At 56.6% G+C, this 21,457-nt stretch overlaps 1 protein-coding gene across 1 annotated transcript in view; it reads right to left on the reverse strand.

Annotated features, from left to right (window-relative positions):
* The window catches only part of HDAC4 (histone deacetylase 4), a 236,111-nt gene that overhangs the window by 61,220 nt on the left and 153,434 nt on the right, over positions 1–21,457 (reverse strand). Inside the window, exons 5-8 of the mRNA XM_040231985.1 lie at positions 20,428–20,548; positions 14,027–14,148; positions 5,297–5,428; positions 1,503–1,615 (exon numbers count right to left, since the gene is read on the reverse strand). Coding sequence (XP_040087919.1) covers positions 1,503–1,615; positions 5,297–5,428; positions 14,027–14,148; positions 20,428–20,548 — 488 coding nt within the window. The remainder of the gene's footprint in view (positions 1–1,502; positions 1,616–5,296; positions 5,429–14,026; positions 14,149–20,427; positions 20,549–21,457) is intronic.

The following is a 21,457-nucleotide window of genomic DNA, read 5'->3' on the forward strand; positions in this document are numbered from 1 at the left end:
CAGATCCCACCTGGCTTTCAGCATCGCATGAAGCTCCCTCCCTGGGGAGAGGCTTCCAGGGTTGGGGAGCCCTGCTCCCCCCATGTAAGGACAATGCTGAGCATCCCTCAGTCCAGCTGGGAAAGGGGCTGCAGGACTGGGCCAGTGGCCCCCTCCCGTGTGAGGACCCCTGGCCGCCTCTGGATGCGAGGAGGAAGACGAGCGGCCAGCTCTGGCCTCGAGATTTCAGAGGCACTCAGGGAACTGCCCAGGCCTAACTCAACTGAAATCCACGAAGGACATCCAACTGTGACCACATTTTCAAGGGCTAGCCCTCTGATTACAGTAAATATCTAACATAAAACACACCAACTGCAATCTTTGTTTCTTGCAAATCCTTTGACATCTTCTATTAATTTCCAGTAGCTTAATTTACATGAAAATGCAATTTGTAAAAATTAACATGCAACTTAAACTGGCATCCACTCAAATAAGGCATCTCTACAGTAGAAACCATTAGGTGACTACCCATTGAAATAAAACCGGGATCTGTGAGCACAACTGACAAGCCACATGCAGCCTTTACAGCTCATTCTGGGAAGCAATTTCTAGGGCAAGTTCTAAAGCTGATAACAGATAGATCTCAGCTATGACCTCAGCCTCACAGAGACGGATTGTTAAAACTCTTAATCTAAACAAGTCTTTAAACGGGGAGGCTGAAAGGCACAGGTAATAAAGACGTACAAGGAAAAGAACAAAGGGGATTAACAAGCAAGAGGCAGCAGCATGAAATCAACTCAGTTTCTAAAAGTCTGCTTTGTATCTTAAGTGTCTAAAAACTGAAAATGGAGTGGACACGTGGGCCTGTGTACTTCAACCAAAACCTGTCAGACCTCTGGAGGGGCAGGACTCATTTCTAAACATTTAAGGAAGAGAGCAAAGTACCGTGTTTGACAAATGACAGCCTCCTGTAAGTTGGAAGGAACTTAAAAAAAAAAAAGACACCTCACAAGAACCTCACAGTCAGGACCATCCGAGCAGGAAGCGCACGGCACAGCCGGCTCAGCCCTGGGAAGTGGGGTGTGCAGCCGGCTCCCCTTCTGGCCAGCACCCGCCCTCCCCAGTGGAGTGGAAACTGGCCCTGTGTGGGGGCCGCAGGGCTGGCACCAGGTGGGAGCTCCAGACACTCGTGGCATGAGCCGGGGGAGCAGAGTGAATAAGGAGGAAAAAGAAAGCAGGGACTGAAGGTTCTGGAACATTGCCCTGACCCAGGTCTGGTCAAGGGTGCAGCCTGCAGCCAGCCCTGAGGCGCCCCCGCCTGGCTGGAGCAGCCCCAGGAGGGTTCTCCAGGAGCGGCCTCTCAACCTGCAGCACAGCTGGGGTCTGCCCGGCAGAGGTGAGGGGCACCGTCCCCCATGGCCTGAGGCTCGGAAGTCCTGAGATGCCTTGGAGACTCTGCCCCGACGGTCAAGATGGGAGGGCGGCTGGACACCGCCCTGCGGACGAGCGCACCGCTCACTGACCTCGGCCGGGATGCTGGGGACGGCGGGCGTGATCCCGTTCTCCGTGCTCACGTTCCCGGAGCTGTTGTTGGGCGAGCTGGGCGCGGAGCCTGGGGCACTGCTGCACGCCGAGTCTAGGAGGGAGAGACACTCGTGAGCCTGACCCAGGTCCCAGCGAGGACCCTGAGGTGTGAGCTGGGCTGGCCTCCCGCTGTGGTGGCCCTCTGTTCTGAGCTGGCCGATGGTGGAAAGGACAGGACCACAGTCCCCACCCAGGGGCCATGGAGCTAATTCCCTGCTCCCGGCTGTGCTGTCGACTCGAGACCTTCACAAACCCGTGACCCCAGACGCGCCCCTGAAACCTTCTGAGCTGAACACACACTGTCAATTTTACTCTTCTTTTGTAAATGATCATAAACACCAGAAAAACAAGCCCTGAACAATCGTTAATATTGTAACAAGAGACGAGAAAGCACAGAGGCCAAATGCCTGTGAACAGGGGAAGGTCAAGTGCGCTGTGCTCACGTACACAGCCTCCTCTGTCAACGTCTGCTTTGAGCCAATCCTCGAGTTTTCCAGACATCCTGGGAAAAGCTCAGCTGTTGGCCTCTGTGACTGACCAGGTTATCTGACAATGTGTCCCGGACAGTCTCCAAGCAGCTGTGCTGACCTGTATGGCCCCATCTCACCCACCATGGCCGGGGCTGAGGATGGAGCGTGTCCCACCCCGGTCCTCCCACCCTCACTGCCAAAGGAGCCACTACTGCTGTGTGTGCAAACCCGTGACGGGAGCCCCTGCGACTCTCTATGGTGACAGGAGGGGTGTCTTGCGTTTCTGAGTTCTCGTCTGGCTGGATGGTGTCCAACACTGGCGCCTCCAGGTACAGCCTCTCAGAGGGAACCAGCCTGAGCTGTCTGCCTTTCCCTCCCTAGAGCCTGCTTCCCTGATAGCTCCTCAATGCAGGAGACCCCAGTTCAATTCCTGAGTCAGGAAGATCCTCTGGAGAAGGGCTAGGCTACCCACTCCAGTATTCTGGCCCGGAGAATTCTACGGACTGTATAGTCCATGGGGTCACAAAGAGTCGGACACGACTGAGCGACTTTCACTTCACTGCCTGCCCCAAGCACACTGACCACGGGACCTCTGACGACTTAACATTCTACCCCGACCTAGACTTGCAGGCACGTGGAGCGGAAGCCTGGTCCATCTCCTGAAGCTGGATCCCAAAGGGGCTCAACAGGCATTTTCCAGGGCAAATCTCCACGCCCTGCTCCCCGCCACTGAGGCCCGGCCCAGGAGCGCGAGCCCATAGAGCTGCCAGTGGGGCCTGGGGGACTCAGACTTGGTTCCAGCTGAAGTCGGGGCAACAGTGAGGAGGCTGAGGGTGCCATGCGGATGGACGGCAGTGCCCACTCCCGCAGGCCCAGCTCTCACGGAGGAGACCCGATCCCAAGGGCACATGCATGACCCCCTCCACCCAGGGGACCGTGAGCACTCGAGTCCTCGCCACCGAGCAGCCATCCCCCTGGGAACACCCTGGCAGCAAGTGCCTCTGTCCACTCGAGGCTCCCTGAGACCCCCCTCGTCTCCCCCGTGCACTGACGGTAAACCCAGGCCCTGGTTCCCCACCCACCAGATCCAGAGCCTGGCCTCCACCAGGTTAAGTCACTTTCACACTGGGAAGGCCACCTGGGCTGGCACGTGTCACAGGTCACCCCCCAACACCCACCACGGGCATCGCCCTGCCTGGGCACCCTCCCTGCTGTCAGCCTGCCCCCAGTTGCACAGAGCCTCCCCTCTGGCCCTGCTTTAAACAGGCCCGCCCAGCACCATTGGCAGGTAAACCCTTCAGAGTGGGAAACCAGGACAACTTTTGGGGGCAATAAAAATTATATGTCATCTCTCCAACTTTTCACTCATCTTCAGCTCAACAGTGTTTGGACTACTTTTTCACTCCAATTCAAGGAATCTGGCCTAAGAAAGTAAATATGAATGCATAATCACCATGGTATCATTTGCATCAACACGGTGGAATATCATTAAAGGCGCAAGAGTGTTGTGACTAATATCGAGTGGGAAAGGGATCGAGTGTACACAGGGTACATGCCAGACCCGCACAGAAAGGACTGGAAGGAAATGCACTCAGAGGTTAACGGCATTTCTCTGGACAGGGTCAGAGGGGCGGCTGCTTCTCCTGTCCGCTCGCCCTGCCAGGCACAGCTCTGATGAGGGAGTAGGCACACACGGTGTGATGCGGCCAGGCCCCTGACCTGCTTCATGAACATCTGAGGGCCGCCACTGGCCGCGCCCTCGCCTCCGTCCCTCCTGGCCTCCCTGTACAGGCCAGAGGAGCCACGTCTGGGATGCCGCGGCCCTCTCCTCCCCAGGACCCCAGGAGAGGGGACCCCACCCTCCTGTCCAGAGGACCTTATTTTCCCATCTTCTGGAAAGCCAGCTCAGAGCATTCTGCAACCCCCCAGCCCCCTGGGGCTGTGCTGGACCGGAAACCCACCCCCATCTCCGTGCGGCCTGTGCCCATACGTCGAGCTCCCCCTGGCCCAGGGGGCACCCACCGCCCTCCTTTCCTGCTTCCCGCACGGTGCCCTCTCTGGGCGATGCTGCCCAGCACTGAGCAGGTGCCGCAGGCCATGTGTTCCCAGCCCCAGTGTGGTGCCTGGTCTCTGGAGTCAGAGAGGAAGCTGCTGGGAGGTGAGGACGCAGCTCAGCATTGCAGTGCCCAGCCTGGTCCTGACCTCACAGGCTGAGGGCGTGAAGGCCAGAGCCAGCCCCAGGACAGAAGTGGCCAGGCCTGACCAGTGGGGCTGCTGCCCCCGGAAGAGACTAGGCCTCGGTGCGGGGGGAGGCGGGGGAAACATGCGCCCTGCCTCTTGCGAGGCCCGAGTCTGCTCAGAACCCGCGGTGAGGGCAGCCTGGTCTCTCTATCAGAACCACCGGGCCCAGACCCGACTTCTGGCAGGCTCCACCCCGGCCGCAGGGCAGGGCTGAGGGCGCTCAGCTCACCCCAGACCCCGCGCTCAGAGCTGAGGCCCCTCCCACGGCGCCCAGGAGCCCCTTCTTCCTGGGGGGCGGCCCCGAGAACTGCGGGTCTCCATAAAACCCTGTCCTTGGTGCTCATGGGCCCTCCCCGCCTCTTTCCAGGCCACCTGGGCAACCCCTCTGTGCTGTGATTCCAGGAACGGGGGCTGTGCGCCCTCTGCACGAGGGGTGCGCCCTCCAGAGGCGGTGTGCCCCTTGAGAGTGGCGCGTGCCCTCCTGGCCGCACAGGCCCAGGAAGTGGGGTGTGTCCTCGGGACCACCAGGAAGGGCCTCGGCCCGATGGGTGTGCTTCCGCGCGTCGGCCACTAGGTGGGGGCCGAGAGCAGCGCGCGGACCCGGGCACGGAGACTCCCAAGCTCCCGCCTCCTTCCCAGGAAGACTGCCGTTTAATGGGCAGGGGCAGGTAAGAGACCTGGGCTCACCACCCACAGGGCGGGAGCTGTTAAACACTCCAGCTCCAGAGAACCTTCCACTTAGAATCCCTGACCGTCTTCCGGGATGTCCGGGGGCCTGACTGCTCTCAGCTGCCCTGCGGGTCCAGGCTGGGGGCTGGACACGCTGCCCAGGAACAGGGCTCTGAGCGCCTCTGGGGACCACCTGGGGCCCTCGGACTCAGTCCTGGGGGCTGGCACCGCCCTCGGGACTCGGAGGGCGGGTGTGGATGCGGAGAGATGCAGGGTTCCCAACTAAAGGGAGAGCGTGCAGGCTGGCCTCTCTGAGATCGGCAGGCAGGCGGTGGGGTTTACACTCAAAGTACCTGTGACATCCAGGGGACGCTTTTTCAGAGCCGTGACCACTGGCCCATCTTTCCTGCGTAGCAGAGGACTGCTCCGTCTCTCAGCCACTTTCTGCTTTAGCCTGGAGCGTAATTTCAGGTTGGGTTCAGAAGCTGCAGGGAAAGGAGACGTCATTACCGGCCGGCAGACACAACGGGGCCAAGGTGCCTGGGGGCGGTTTTCCCGACTCCTACATCACACACGTCCTCGCTCACCTGCAAATCAAAGATTCCCCCACGTGTGACAGCCCAGGCCGGCTGCCCACTCGGATCCCAGCCACCGAGAGGTGCTAAGGCCAACCCACCTGATGAGAGGGTTAGCCACCTGCCTGCAGGTGAGGCCCGTTCCCCTCCGTGTCGCCTGACCCCCCAGCACAGGTGTGCGGGTTGCTCTTGGTAACAGCCCTGCTTGTGCGAATGGAGCCCTTTGCAAACCCGCAGCGGTCTGGCTTCTGCACCCTGGACCAGTCCAGTCTCACGTCAGCGTGGCTGCCTTGGGAAGGGGGCAGCCTCACTCAGCGGGGCCCTCCCTGTGGCCTCTGGACACCCGAGTCAGCCCCACGGGTAGGCACTTGGGAGCCCGTAGCAGCGGTGAGCTCAGCACCAGACTTCTGCCTTTGGAGGCTTTATGAGTTCATTCAAGCTTCTGCTACTTGTGGATCTGCAAACCGGCGAGTTTCTTTTACCTCTTGTTTTTGTTTGTAATCAGCAGCTGATTTTAATCCTTCTGGAAAAGGAAGTTGACCGCTCTCTAGAGCAACAAGCAACAGGATCAGACTTCCCCTCAGAGTTGGAAGTAAGCTGGCTGGTGTTATAAGAATGAGGCCGCGCGTGCGTCTCACAGCCACTGTGACTCCATCCTCTGGGGAGCCTGGGGGCAGGGCCGGGGGTGCCGGCAGTGGGGTGACCCTGGGGGGTGCTGGGAGGTAAAGGCGGGTCCTGGGAGGAGGGAGGAGCAGCCCACCTGAAGGGTGCTTCCCAGAGAAATGAGGTGTGAGGCGCGAGCAAGGTGGCAGCGTCGCCAGATGCGCAGCCTGCTCCGGAGACCCCGATCACAGGGCAGACGCCCTCTGCTCTGCAGTGTCTGTCTGGATGGCCAGGTTCCCCGGCAGGATGTTCGTGTCCAAAGAGGAAAAGGACCCAGTAACGGAGCAGCCATCCCTGCCGGCGAGAGGACCCGCTTCTGTGTTTTTTAATATTTAATACTGTTTTTACATTTCTGAGAAGTGGAGCTTCACGTTTCACTTATTTCTATTTCTACGCTCAGCTTCTTACTTTACCGTTATTTGAAAAGAAAAAAAAAAAGCCCAGCTCCCCGGCGAGATTAACAGGCGCAACCCTTTTCCCCGCAAGATGCCAGCTGAGCCTGCACAAGGTTGCTACAGCCACATGTCTCCTGGGGAGGAGTCTGCCCAAGACCCAGGAAGGACAGCGCGGCCCCCGCCCCAGCGTGGGGGGCCCTGTTGGCGGCCTGGTCCTGACGGGGGTGTCCCGGGAGGTCTCAGAGCTTCGGGGCCCAAGAGTCAGCCTTGTGAGCAGGGTCAAGCTCCGGTCATTTGCAGGGTAAGACAAGGGCCTGAAAGCCCTGAAGGAAGGTGACTCTGGACCTAGCCACACTATCCATCACTCGGGAGCCAGGATAAAGGCACCTGCCAGCAGGCAAGGGCTCCAGAGAGTCACGTTCCGCACATAGCTTCTCAGAAAGCTCGGAGGAGCTGCACAACCAAGGTGGAGGAGGAGACGAGAGCCAGGAGCAGGTGGAGTCCAGGGAAGAGGCCCGGGAGGCCGTGAAGGGCAGTCAGGGCCTGGAGCAGAGCCTCTGGACTGCCTGCCCTGGAGGATAGCCTCCTCCGTCTGCCAAATCATGCGGCTGAATTAAAAACAGGGACAGGGCGATACCCAGGGCAGAGTGATATTTTATAATAACTACAAATGGAATACAACTTTAAAAAACTGTCCACTTGAAAGCTGTATAATATTGTACATCAACTATACCTCAATTTTAAAACACAGGCAGACAGAAAACTAAGCAAATGAAACATACCATCAACTTCAGGATAAAGGGAAGTCACACACAAACTGGGATGCAGTCAAGGTCACGGGCGGTTTACGTGCCCTTTCTGTGCATTGCCATCATGACACAGGGCCGGGCGGGCCGGGGCCAGCTATTCCTGGAGGGAGCCTTGTGGGGCTCTGTGACTTATGGACAGTTACTTACTCTGATAACAATGAAAAGAGAACTCTAGAAAGACAAGGGCTTCCCTGGTGGCTGAGCTGGTAAAGAATCCGCCTGCAATGTGGGAGACCTGGGTTTGATCCCTGGGTTGGGAAGATCCCCTGGAGGAGGGAAAGGCTCCCCACTCCAGTGTTCTGGCCTGGAGAATTCCATGGACTGTAGAGTCCCTGGGGTCGCAAAGAGTCAGACACAACTGAGCGACTTTTCTTCTTTTCTAGAAAGACAGAGGACAGGCTGGAATACAATTCTTTGTAGCATACGTGACAGACGCAGGAGGGATATTAATGTATAAAGCAATGAGAAAAAAAAGCCGGCCGAGAGAAAAGCATATAGGGGAGCTGCCACTGAGCCGACATTGGGGACCGTCCCTGAGTGCCCGGCGTGGCGGCAGATGCTGGGCACAGGGGGGCGCGCCTGGCCAGCACGCACGCCACAAGGCTCAGAGGCACGGGCCACACTGGGCCCTGGGAACGAGGCCCAGCGGTTCTGCAACGTGGCGCTCAGCTTACTCCCAAGCAGGGACGATGAGACGTAACAGACATGCACGTCCCTGACGGGGACGGAACTGCTCTTTGAAAAGGCAGAGAGGTCACGGCTTCGGCACCCATCAGGCTGGCTGGGGTGACCCGTGGAGGCATCGCGTGAGTGAAGAGGGACGAGGACCTCTCACGAGCGGAGGGTGCGGCTCAGCAAGCTGGGCTTTGTAGGCTCTGCACACGCTTTCTAACTCAGGAGTCGATCCTGCAGCGTGACTATAGGCCCCCATATTTGAGGGCAGAACTAAAAGCTAGAAAACAGTTACCACTGCTACAATAATTGTAAGTTGAGATAATATAGGAAAGGTGTTGACCTTATGCGTTGAAATGGAGTGGTACCCCAGATACAATAGTAACTGAGAAGTGGAGCTACAGCAAAAGTGCAAAGCAGATGTTTTCTCGACAAAGAGACAGTCCATGCGTATCACCCGCACACAGACACACCCCCCCCACACGCCGGCATAGACCCCGTCTGCGCCGTAGGCACCAAACCAGACACAGGGCTGCTTCCGGAGGTCACACGCGTGACGCACGCATCTGACTTATGTTTTAACTTGTTGGAATTCAGACTTAAGTTGAAGAAAGTAGGGAAAACCGCTAGACCATTCAGGTATGACCTAAATCAAATCCCTTACGATTATACAGTGGAAGTGACAAATAGATTCAAGGGATTAGATCTGATAGACAGAGTCCTGGAAGAACTATGGATGGAGGTTTGTGACACTGTACCAGAGACAGGGATCAAGACCATCCCCAAGAAAAAGAAATGCAAAAAGGCAAAATGGTTGTCAGAGGAGGCCTTACAAATAGCTGAGAAAAGAAAAGACGCAAAAGGCAAAAGAGAAAAGGAAAGATATACCCATTAAATGCAGAGTTGCAAAGAATAGCAAGGAGAGATAAGAAAGCCTTCCTCAGTGATCAATGCAAAGAAATAGAGGAAAACAATAGAATGGGAAAGACTAGAGATCTCTTCAAGAAAATCAGAGATACCAAGGGAACATTTTATGCAAAATGGACATAGTAAAGAACAGAAATGGTATGGCCCTAACAGAAGCAGAAGATATTAAGAAGAGGTGGCAAGAATACACAGAAGAACTGTACAAAAAAGATCTTCACGACCCAGATAATCACGATGGTGAGATCACTCACCTAGAGCCAGACATCCTGGAATGAGAAGTCAAGTGGGCCTTAGAAAGCATCACTACGAACAAAGCTAGTGGAGGTGATGGAATTCCAGCTGAGCTATTTCAAATCCTGAAAGATGATGCTGTGAAAGTGCTGCACTCAATATGCCAGCAAATTGGGAAAACTCAGCAGTGGCCACAGGACTGGAAAAGGTCAGTTTTCATTCCAGTCCCAAAGAAAGGCAATGACAGAGAATGCTCAAACTACCACAAAATTGCACTCATCTGACACGCCAGTAAACTAATGCTCAAAATTCTCCAAGCCAGGCTTCAGCAATACATGAACCGTGAACTTACAGATGTTCAAGCTGGATTTAGAAAAGGCAGAGGAACCAGAGATCAAATTGCCAACATCCACTGGAGCACTGAAAAAGCGAGAGTTCCAGAAAAACATTTACTTCTCCTTTATTGACTATGCCAAAGCCTTTGACTGTGTGGATCACAACCAACTGTGGAAAATTCTGAAAGAGATGGGAATACCAGACCATCTGACCTGCCTCCTGAGAAACCTATATGCAGGTCAGGAAGCAGGTTAGAACTGGACATGGTACAACAGACTGGTTCCAAATCGGGAAAAGGAGTACATTAAGGCTGTGTATTGTCACCCTGCTTATTTAACTTATATGCAGAGTACATCAATGAGAAATGCTGGGCTGGATGAAGTACAAGCTGGAATCAACACTGCCAGGAGAAATATCAATAACCTCAGATATGCTGATGACACCACCCTTATGGCAGAAAGTGAAAAACTAAAGAGCCTCTTGATGAAAGTGAAAGAGGAGAGTGAAAAAGTTGGCTTAAAGCACAACATTCAGAAAACTAAGATCATGGCATCTGGTCCCATCACTTCATGGGAAATAGATGGGGAAACAATGGAAACAGTGAGAGACTTTATTTTCTTGGGCTCCAAAATCACTGCAGATGGTGACTGCAGCCATGAAATTAAAAGATGCTTACTCCTTGGAAGGAAAGTTATGACCAACCCAGACAGCATATTCAAAAGCAGAGACATTACTTTGCCACCAAAGGTCCATGTAGTCAAAGCTATGGTTTTTCCAGTGGTCATGTATGGATGTGAGAACTGAACTATAAAGAAAGCTGAGTGTCAAAGAATTGATGCTTTTGAACTGTGGTGTTGGAGAAGATTCTTGAGAGTGCCTTGGACTGCAAGGAGATCCAACCAGTCCATCCAAAAGGAAATCAACCCTGAATAGTCATTGGAAGGATTGATGTTGACGCTGAAGCTCCAATACTTTGGCCACCTGATGCAAAGAACTGACTCCTTGGAAAAAGACCCTGATGCTGGGGAAGACTGAAGGCAGAAGGAGAAGGGGGTGACAGAGGATGAGATGGTTGGATGGCATCTCTGACTCGATGGACATGAGTTTGAGCAAGCTCCGGGATTTGGTGATGGACAGGGAGGCCTGGTGTGCTGCAGTCCATGGGGTCACAAAGAGTCGGACACGACTGAGCGACTGAACTGAACCGATGCATTCCTCTTGTGATTTTTTAATTAAAAAAAAAAAGCACTCTACATGGTGTCTAAGACTGGTGTTTACACCAATCGTTTCGATAGCGTATTTCAGGCTGCTGCCAAACTCAGGTATGAAGAGGGCGCATCTGGACAAGATAAGTCCAGGTCTCACTGGGCACTTCTCATGCGAAGAGGAGTCCAGGTCTGATGGACAGCGAGGTCCTTTTCCACAGAGACACTGCCTAGTATCAATACTTAACTACACGTGTCATCTCTGGAAGTTTCTTCGGTAAAGCACAACAAAGCCTTTATGAAAACCCTATGAACATATTCACACCCACTTTGCAACAAGCACAAAGTTGAGGGAAGACGCAGCACCAAAAGCCCCCTGAGGGCTGGGAGCTTAGGTTGGCTTGGGTCAACCCCCTTCACCCCACCCGGAAAGCTAAGGAAGTGCCTTGTCCCGCGCCAGGACCGCAGGGCCCCCGACCCCCCCAGCCCCGCCCAGACCCACATGAAGCACACCCAGGCATAGCGGTATGCAGTGCGGCCCATGCCCACAGCTGCCCAGGCCAGCGGGCTGCCCCCGGTCCACAAACCACATCAGAACCAGACGGACCGCGAGGCGACCCGCCCTTCCCAAACTGCAGAGAGATGTGCCACGTGCGTCCCTGGTAACCTCGAGCCACGCTACTCATGGCTAGGATGAGTAGGAAGGGGATGACTGCAGGGCGAGCTGCGTACACTCACTGACGTGTCACGGGGTCTCAGTGATCAGATACCCGGGCTCTCCACCGGACACTGCCCACTGTCTCAGCCCAGGCAGGCCCTCCCTGGCGGCGGGGGCCCCACCGGGCCAGGGGCTGCGGAGGGGAACCCTGAGGCCCAGAGACAGCCAATGGGCCAGGGCTTCTGTGCAAACCCGATGGGGGGGCCTCAGTCCTCTCTGTTTATTTGGGGTAAAAAGCCAGCCCTGCCCTCCACGGGCCAGGCCCCCTCCCCCGGAGCCCCACAGGTCCAACCTGGGCTTGGACTCTGCAGCTCCCCTCCTCCTGCAGGACTGGAGCACGTGGACAGTGCTGGCCTGTCCCCTGCCTGCTGCACAGCTCATGGCTGGGCACCTGGGGAGCGCCTGACCAGCGTGCTCCCTAACCACTGTGGAGGTGCGCAGGGAGCCAGCCGCTGCTCGGGCTCAGGGCCCTGCCTGGGAGTGAGCACACGTCCTCCTGGCTAAGTGCCAGGAACCCCGGGGTCCCCAGCTTTCTGCCATGTGACCTAGCAAGGCCTGAGCATGAGTGTCCGCCCCGGGGGCCACAGCCCTGAGTCCGTCACAGACACACAGCTCCCGCAGACACAGACTCTGTCCCCAGGGCCCAGACAGGACCCCCCCGGGAGCAGCCGTCGCTGACACAGTGTCCTGAGGCTCACTTGCCCCAAACTGCCTGTAAAGATGGAGGGAAGGCGGATCCCCATGGGATTAGCTGAGCAAGTGTGTCGGCTGCTCAGTCGGGTCCTACTCTTCACGGCCCCATGGACTGCAGTCCGCGAAGCTGCTCCATCCATGGGGTTCTCCAGGCAAGAACACTGGAGTGGGTTGCCATGTCCTCCTCCAGGGGATCTTCCCGACCCAGGGATCAAACCCAGGTCTCCTGCACTGCAGACGGACTCTTTACTGCCTGAGCCACCAGGAAGCTAAATGCATAGATAGATGTAAATTATTCAGAATTAGCAGCGGCAAGTGTTTGAAAATAGGTGCTTCGAGAAAGACGCAGGACGCTGTGCTGCACTCTGTCCCCTAAGGGGCTGAAACTCTCCCCTAGAGCCTTGGCCTTATTACTATTGCTAATGTTCCAGGGCTGCTGTTTTAGAAGACAGACAGGGCAAGCACGTCTCTACTGAGCTTCTCCGCAGCCCACGCAGCGCGGGGTGGGGCCTCTTTTCTGTCCTGGGGACGCGGGGCTGGGGGCGGCGCTGCTGATTATCACGCAGCTCAGGGCCACACAGAAGGTGGCTCTAACTCGGTGGCCAGGAGCTCTGTCCTCCATGTCCTCCCCTGCCCCAGGGTGGGCACAAGCGCTGTGCACACAGCGTGCCCACTTTGCAGATGAGAAACTGAGGTCAGGAGAGCCTAAGAAATCTGTCATGGAGCCCAGGGCTGCAAAGGAGGGAGACACCCACTGAGCTGCAGAACCACCAGCCACTTGCTCAGAGCCAGCTCCCCACCTCCCTGGGTTCCACTTCCACCAGGCCCAGGCCTCCTGGGGCAGGCGCCCCGGGTCTCTCCTTGCACAGGGCCCTGTTTGACTGGCGGCGGCGTGGCTGATCGCAGCACCAGCTCCAGGACGGGGCATGGAGGACAGGCCTGGGGGCGGCTGGCCCAGATCGGGACAGACGCTTCTTTCTGTGGAGGCTGCAGGCTCTCTAGGTGAGAGCCACGGCCATTCTCAGCACACAACGGGGGACAGCCACGCACTCAAACGGGAGGCAGAAGCCACGCTCACAGATTCACCGGTAAAGTGCTGCCAGCCGACGCAGAACCCCAGCCACGCACGCAGACGTCCCTCCGACCGGGCAAGGCTCTGTGGACCCCGCTGCCCACTGGGGTCCAGCTCTGGGACGGGGCCCCTCCTCCTTGCACCCAGGATGCAGGTCAAGTCCCCTGGCACTGAGCGGAAGCACCTCCTCTGTGTCCGGCTCCTGTTTGGGGCTGGTGACCCCACGTCCTTCCTGGGGTGCACTGCCTACAGGGGGCCCGCCTGTGTCCTTAGGATGGGGAGGCAGGGGCCCCCAGCCCTGCTCCCTGTACCCCACCACTCCGGTGGCGAAGCTGTTCCAAAGCTTCTCTGTCCGGAACTGACCAAAATCCTTTGAATGAAGACAAATTCATGTTCGTGAAAAAGCAGCTGCCGCACACCCCCACTCCATGAAGCCCGGCATTTCCCTCGAGGGCCAGGCTACACCTGCCGCCTCCGAGAGCAGAGCCCCGCCCTCCACAACCAGGAGGGCGGCCAGGCTTCCCAGGGGCACAGCTTTGGGGAGAGGCTTGCCTTGCTGGCTCCTGCCCTCCTGAGCGCCCCAGTGCAAGACCCAGGGCTGCTTCAATCCTTCTTAAAAGCCACTGCCCGCTTACAGAGTCACCGCTGGACAGGGTCCAGGGGTCCCGGGCACTTCGCTTGTGTCTAAACATCCTTCTTCTGGCTTGTGACAGAGCGGCCGATGTCGCCCTGAGGACCCCCTGGTGGGCCCCCCAATCCCCTCCCCCTACAGTGGCCCCGCACCCACCTGTCTTTCTGAGGGGGAAGTCATCTTTGGCGTCGTACATGCCCAGGACCGGGTGGTTGTAGGAGGCCGACGCCCCGCTCTGGGGCGGGGAGCTCTGGTCCAGCGAGCTGTGCTGCGTCTTCCTGGAGAGAAAGGGGGGGACAGAGGCTGAGTGACCCTCAGGGACCTGGAGCCCAGGCCGTGCAGGAAGAGCACCCCTGGGCGCCCACATGGACGGTTCTCCCTTTGACGCGTGGGCCTGGCTTGGTGGCCAGCCTGCTGGGCAGCCTGGCTTCCTCCTGGGGCAGGACTGAAATGATGATACAAGGCCACCTGTGAGCCTGCGCACCTGGCCACGTGCAGCCTTCCCCAGGCCCAAGGGGCTGAGGACAGCCGGGCCGAGGGGCTGCACGCGTGCTCCAATCCCTGGGCTCTGCCTGGCCCCCTCGCTCTTGGGGTCTCCTGGCCTGGCAGGCCTCAGGCTGAGGGGGGTGTTGCCCCCGGCCACTGAGGGGCCTGGCCCCAGGACGCAGGAGGGAGACAGCAGGCTCCAGGTGCAAGGAACGCAGCTGTTGTTGGAGGTGGCCGAGACCTGGCCGGGGCCTGTAGGGACAGTGCTGGTGGCCTCTGGGTCCTGGAGGGCAGAGGCCACGTGGGGACTGTCCCCCTCCCAGGGACGGTCACCCCGGCCATCTCCCCTCCCCTGGGGAGGCAGGGATCGGCGGCACCCTGGGCCCCAGGAGCTGATCCTGGGAAATTTGCTTCCTCTGTGAGTTGGCGGACACAGCCCCAAACGGAATGACAGGCAGGGCGCTGCCAGAGGCAGCTCGAGGTGGGCTCAGGCCTCAGGAGGGGGTGTTGGCCGTGCTGGTGATGACCGTCCGCAAACGTGCTGTGTCTCGCTGGCAACACTGAAGGTGTAATGAATTCCAAGAGTCTGTACTCGGTGTAATCTGCTTAATGACTTGAAACAAATTAGCCAACTTACTTATTTGGAATTTGTTAGACTATTTATTTGCATACACAGCACTCCACGTCCCCACACACCTGGTGTTGTTTGAATTGAGAATGTGAGCACTTAAACGCTTACAGGTGGATGTTTAAATATTTGAGAGCGCAAATGGGTGTAAAGCACACAGTGATCACGGAGCCGGATCCACGAATGCCTGCAGGCAGGCCACAGCGGGCGCTCAGATCCCTGGGACAGGCCTGCTGCCCGCCTGCAGCCCCACCACCCCCAGGACGCACGTCGGGGGCCAGGGCCGTGGGCTCAGGGCTGGACTAGCCACGCTCATGCCGTCCGCACCCTCGCTGCGTCGGACTGCCAGGCCTCACTTGGGGGTCCAGTCTGGCACAACCCCACGGAAGGTCTGAGGGCGTCTCTCTACCCGACTTCTCCAGGCCACAGCCTCCAGGGAGCATGGCCTCGGCAGCCCCAAACCGTGCCATCACTGCGAGGTCTAAGCTGGGAGAGAGTTCACTTTCTCCTTCATGAGAAACATGGAAAAGCCCGTGTGTGTGTTATGTAATCTCAACACATGGATAATTACGATTAATGAAACCTCATAGGTAATAATAACCACTGTCACTAGATTCCGATGGTAGACTTTGCAATTAAGCCAGAAGTACGTTCCGTGCAAGATCTAGCAGACTTTCTCCTCTGTCTTGATCTCTTGAGATGCCATCAGTACTGAAACCCTCCCTCCCGTCCAGCCCTGACGTGGAGGAGCACAGGCGGGGTTGGCCCCCAAGCCGCTGTTCCGCGCCGTCCGAGAGGGCACTCGGGCCCGGGGCAGCGGCCAGGCTGACCCAGCGGAGCTGGACCCCTGCCGGTGGCTGCGAGGATGGAACCTGACTTCTCAGCAGCCAGGCTTCCCCAGGCCTCCAAACACCACGCAAAACGGAGGAAAACCAGCTCATCGCTAGAGGCCGGGGCCTCCCAGGAAGCAGTAGCCGCTGGCCCTCCTATGGGACCCGGCCCTCGTCACAGAGCCCGGGGCTCACATGCGCCGCAGCGGGCGACGGCCGCGGGTGTGAGCGAGGGCAAGGCCCGTCCTTGTCTGCAGGGGCACGTGAACTCTCACCCACCCTCACACGCAACCAGTGCACAGGCACACACTCACACTTACACAGACAGACACAGACAGACAGACACACACTACACAGACACACCACACAGACCACACACACAGAGACCACACACATACACCACACACACACATACCACAGACATAGACACACATACTACACACATAGATACACCTCACACACAGAGACCACACACAGACACACACACACAGACACAAATAGACACACCACACACACACACACGCACTCTACATACAGATACACCTCACACACAGACCACACACACCCCTTGCACCCCGGGGGCAGAACGTGAGGAGCTGCTCTTCTAACTCAGCTCCAGCCAGAATTGCTGTCCAGGTGTTCGACCTGCCCTTCCAGCTGGGAGGAAGCGCCTGGAGTAGCTCTGCTGTGATCCTGGCTGACGGAAGAGGCACCGCGTCTTAAAGACCATCAGTCCTCAGTGAAGAAGATGGAAGACAAACATGCCTGCTTTTTCTTTCTAAACATTGCTCTGACCATGATACGGAACAAAGCCGAACACAAACTCAGCCATTTACCAAGTAATTTAGTAAATTTAGCCATTTAACTAAATTCTACCAACAACTGGCCTTTCCCATGACCTCAGGTTTATGCAGGTGAATAACATTTGTAATCGCTCACACCAGCACTGTGCAACAGAAGTAATACAGGCTGCGTGTGCAATTTAAAATTCTTTCTTGGCCACGTGAGCAGGAACAAAAAGAAAGCAGTGAAATTACGTTTGGTGTTCTTAATCCAATACACCCCAAATCCTATCATTGCAACTAAAAAGTATTAAGGAGATAGTTCTCATTTTTTTCACATCTGGAGTGTCTGATGTTCACAGCTTGTCTCCATTTGAACAGTCCATTTCGATGCCCCGGAGCCCACGTGGCTGGCGGCTACCATGGCAGGCAGCACGGTCTCCTCCGGTATGCCTAAAACTGGGGGTTATGACCCAGGTACACGGTAAAACCATGCCAGTACAGCACAGAGAACAGTCACCTCCACGGGAAGGCCCTCTGCCCCCTCCCCGGCCCCTGCCACTTGGCTTCCCGTCCCTACAGACCGGCTGTGCCGACTCTAGGACCACATGCAGATGGCATCTGAAGGCACAGACTCTGCGTCTTCTCCGAAGCCTGATGTTTCTCGGTATGGGCAGGCCGCCCCGGGCCTTGCTGAGCAGATGAGAAAGCGGGGGTCCGTGTTGCCATCACCTGCTGGCGGACACTCAGCTACCTCCATGCTTTGGAGACAATGAGCAGAATTGCTGTGACCATCAGAACACAAGTCATGCCCGGATGGAAGACTTCACCTGCTCTTAGGGACACACCTAGGAGAATGGGTCATGGGTCATGGAGTGGGCATATAGGCAAGAATACTGGAGTGGGTTGCCACTTCCTCCTCCATGGGAATCTTCCTGACCCAGGGATAGAACCTTCCTCTCTTGCGTCTCCTGGCAGGTGGACTCTTTACGGTTGAGCCACCTGGAAAGCTGGCACTGGGTTTGTTCAATTTCAGCCGTTCCTGTGTGTGAGGGGTCATCTCGCTGTGCAGTGCATTTCCAGGGTGACTAATGATCTTCGTGAAATTACTGACCATTTGCATCTTATTTTGTGAGGTAATCAGTTCAGTCACTCAGTCGTGTCCAACTCTTTGCGACACCATGGATTGCAGCACGCCAGGCTTCCCTGTCCATCACCAACTCCTGGAGCTTGCTCAAACTCATTGTGAGGTATTGGCTCATGTCTTTTGTCTATATTTTTTCAGTAGGGTGCTTGTCTTTTTGTTATTGAGTTGTGAAGTGAAGTGTTACTTGCTCAGTCGTGTCTGACTCTTTGTGCTCCCAAGGACTGTAGCCTGCCATGCTCCTCTGTCCATGGAATTTTCCAGGCAAGAATACTGGAATGGGTTGCCCTTCCCTTCAGGGGATCTTCCCAACCCAGGGATCGAACCTGGGTCTCCTGCATTGCAGGCAGATTCTCTACCATCTGAGCCGCCAGGGAAGCTCTTTGAGTTGTAGGACTTCCTTATGTATTTTGGATCAAGGGCTCGGCTGCTCACATTCATTGTGAGTATTTTGTTTCTGTCTGGGCCTTGCCTTTTTATTTTCTTAAGGGTGCCTTTCAAAGGATGAAAGTATTAAGTTTTGATTAAGTTTACATTTTTGGTTTATAGTTGATGATTTGGGTGTTCAAAGATCTCCTTGCTTACCTCTTCACCAACGTCATGAAAACTTTGTCCTACATTTTCTTCTGGAAGTTTTAACAATGCAGCTTTTATGTTCAGGCCCATGACACCTGAGCTGACCATCACGGGTGGAGTGAAGCTGGAGTCCAGGCGAGGTTTTTCTCTATAAAGATGGGTTTTCCCATCTTGCCGTCATGCAGCAAGTGAACATGACCCATGATTTGCTTTGGTTTGTGTGACAAATCAAGGAGCCTCCCAAGTCCAAGGCAAACAGGCCCATTCCCTCTGACTCCACGGAGGTGAGTCCTTCCCCGGCTGCAGCGGGCACGGCCCCGTCCCCTGGGAAAGAGGGATTTCCCCACCAAGCACTGGACCGGGGCAAGCAAGCCGCCTCCGAAGCTGGGCCACCCTGCCCACCAGGGAGCCATATCCAACCCTTTGGGACCCTGTCCCCAGGCCCAGCCTGCCTGCCCCCGCCTCTCCCTTCCAGTTCCCAGGGGCTCCTTGCTGACCCCCTCCCCAGCAGCCCCCAGCACTGGAGGTGATGCAAGCTCCCAGCCCGTGGACTCCATCCTCCTCTTTGCACGCAAGTACATCACCATGGCATCTATTCCTGGAGGTTGGACGCCCCATGTCTCCACTCACGGGGGTCCTGACACCCCAATCTTCCCTTTGCATCCCTGTGGCCACCATCCATTGACTCCGGCATGGTCAACCATGACCCTCCTCCCACCACAACCTCCTCTGGGCCCACCGCCTTCCTAGCACTGCTCCTGAAGACCCCTGCTGCTCTCAGAACAGGGCCTCTGCTGAAAAGCTTCCTAGCCTGCAGATCACATCACCTCTCCCAAGGGAGGATCCAGGAGCACTGCCCACCTTTACCCAACAGGCTACTCCAGGGGGTCCTGGACCCCCCCAACCCCACCCCGCTTCTCTTCCTGCCCTGCCCAACCTACCACAGTGCAGGGCATTTGCCTGGTAGCCCCCCCGCCCCCAACAAAGGAGGACAACAGAGCCTTCCCAGCACAAAACCCAGGGGGTGGTCACTAGTGGGGAGACAACGGATCAGCGCCGCCACGTAGTGGGGCCCCCAGGAGCACGGCCCCAGTGTCCAGCGCTTGGGGCACGTGGCCGCCATGCGCGGCTCTTTGAGGCGGCCGCTGCCGTCGCGCCTGTGGCCGGGTGGTGGCGCTGCTGAGCCCACAGCCGGCCGGTGCGGGTGCAGCCGGAGCGGTCGTGTGTTGCGGGGGCTGCAGACACTCAGAGTGGAGATGGCTTCAGAACCAAAACGCCCTTTAGGCCGAATCTACTGAAACAAACGCGTTCATTTCTATGTGGTCTGGCAGCATGTTAGCAAGACTGCTATCCATCTCGGGGCTCCAGGAAGAGCTATGCTTTCCCTCCATGAACGAATGATAATCCCATTTTTATTTTAAAAAGCTGCCGATGAGGCTTCTTCCAGGACAGAATCACCCTTGAACGGAGAAGCAAACGATATCAAAGCAGAAAAAACCTGTGGGGCACCCCGGACTATGGTCTGAAGCCACAGAACTTTGTCACTGCACTTCCAGCTTGGCCTGGGTCAGTGGCCAGCCCCTCAGAGCCACACGCGGGCCCAGAGGAAAAACCCAACACACGAGCAATCCCGCCACCAAGCTCAGGTCCTCTTTGCCAGGCTCGTCGGCCTCTGAGCACTGACAGGCAGTCTGTGGTCTCTGTCAGCTACGCAGGCTCTGGGAGGTTCTTAGCATAAAAACAATAAAAAGACCACAGGTGCTTTTGACTTGACCAGTAATCAATAACATGTTGGGCAGAAATTCAGTAGGTGCATATGGACGATTTAGACCAGAGTTCCAGTTTAACAGGTGCCTTTTGTGGCCAAAAATTGCATGAGAAGCCAAGACTATGGTCAGACACCGCCCCACGAGTTTCCCTTCAACGTTTGTTTAAAGAGCAGCCCTCTCTGCATCTGGACAACAGCCGTGTGCCCTGACCACTGGACTGCTCGGGTCTGACCACGTCTGCTGCTGGCTCAGGGAGCATCTAATCCCACGCCCTCCCGGGGGGAGAACCGAGCGCCCCTCCGGTCTCCCACGGACCCCGTGTGCCCGGGGCCCTCCACGTACCCGTACCAGTAGCGAGGGTCGCTGGACATGCAGTGGTTCAGGCTCCGGTGAGCCAGGGCCTTCTTTTTATTGAGGACAAACTCCTGCAGCTTCATCTTCACTTCCGTGCTGGCCACGGCGCCTGGCGCGGGAGAGAGTGGGGGCGAGTGACTGGAGGCTCTAGCCCAGGGCCCCCTGCACTGCATGCCGGAAAAGGCAGGACAGTGATGGGCAGGGGTGGTGCCCACTCAGGATGCCGCCGACACCAGAGAGCATCTCATGGGAAAGAGGGGGGTCAGGGGGTTGAAGGGAGAGAGCTTCTTCCCAGGAACATTGCATATAAGTGCGTTTCATTTAAAGTGCAGACGGAATCAGCACAGAGACCCAGCGCTACCTAACACAAATCCCCTGCAGAAGGAAGTTCTAATGGTCTTCCATAAGAGGAGGGCCTGAGTTAGGAGTGCAGCTGTGTGGTTTCTTTCTCATGGCAGCAAAGCGAGGCCGAGTCTCAGAAGAGGTTTTGTGCCAACTGAAGAACCGTGTCTGAGACAGAGACGAGAGCGACAGCGATGTAGCCCGCCTCGCGGGGAGTGGGCAAGGCCAGGGCAGCGGGCAGGGCAGCCGGGGGCCTGGCCAGGCATGCCAGAGGGACAGTCCTGCTCTTTCTAGCCTACAGCTACCTCCTGAGGTAAGGCGTGTTTCACTAAGCGGGACTAAAGCTGAAATCTTGTGTTTTGTGCTTTTCTGGTGGTGGTGGCGGTTGTTCACAGCCCTGTTAAAGAAAACCAGCAAATCAGGGAAAAGACACTAATAAAGGCCAAAGCCACTGCCCTGTCTCAGGGGCCGCTGGCATCTGATCTGTGCTCCTTGGAGCTGCAGTGAGACACCAGGGCACGTGGGATCCGTCCGTCAGAGACACGGTGTCGTCCCTGTTGTCCAGAGAATGCAAACAGCATTCGCAATGGTGGGAAAAGGCTTCACGAGGTGAGCAAAGCCCAGTTACCGCATTCGCAATGGTGGGAAAAGGCCTCACGAGGTGGGCAAAGCCCAG

This window comes from Oryx dammah, unplaced genomic scaffold (genome assembly GCF_014754425.2).
Source record: "Oryx dammah isolate SB20612 unplaced genomic scaffold, SCBI_Odam_1.1 HiC_scaffold_28, whole genome shotgun sequence".
Lineage (NCBI taxonomy): Eukaryota > Metazoa > Chordata > Mammalia > Artiodactyla > Bovidae > Oryx > Oryx dammah.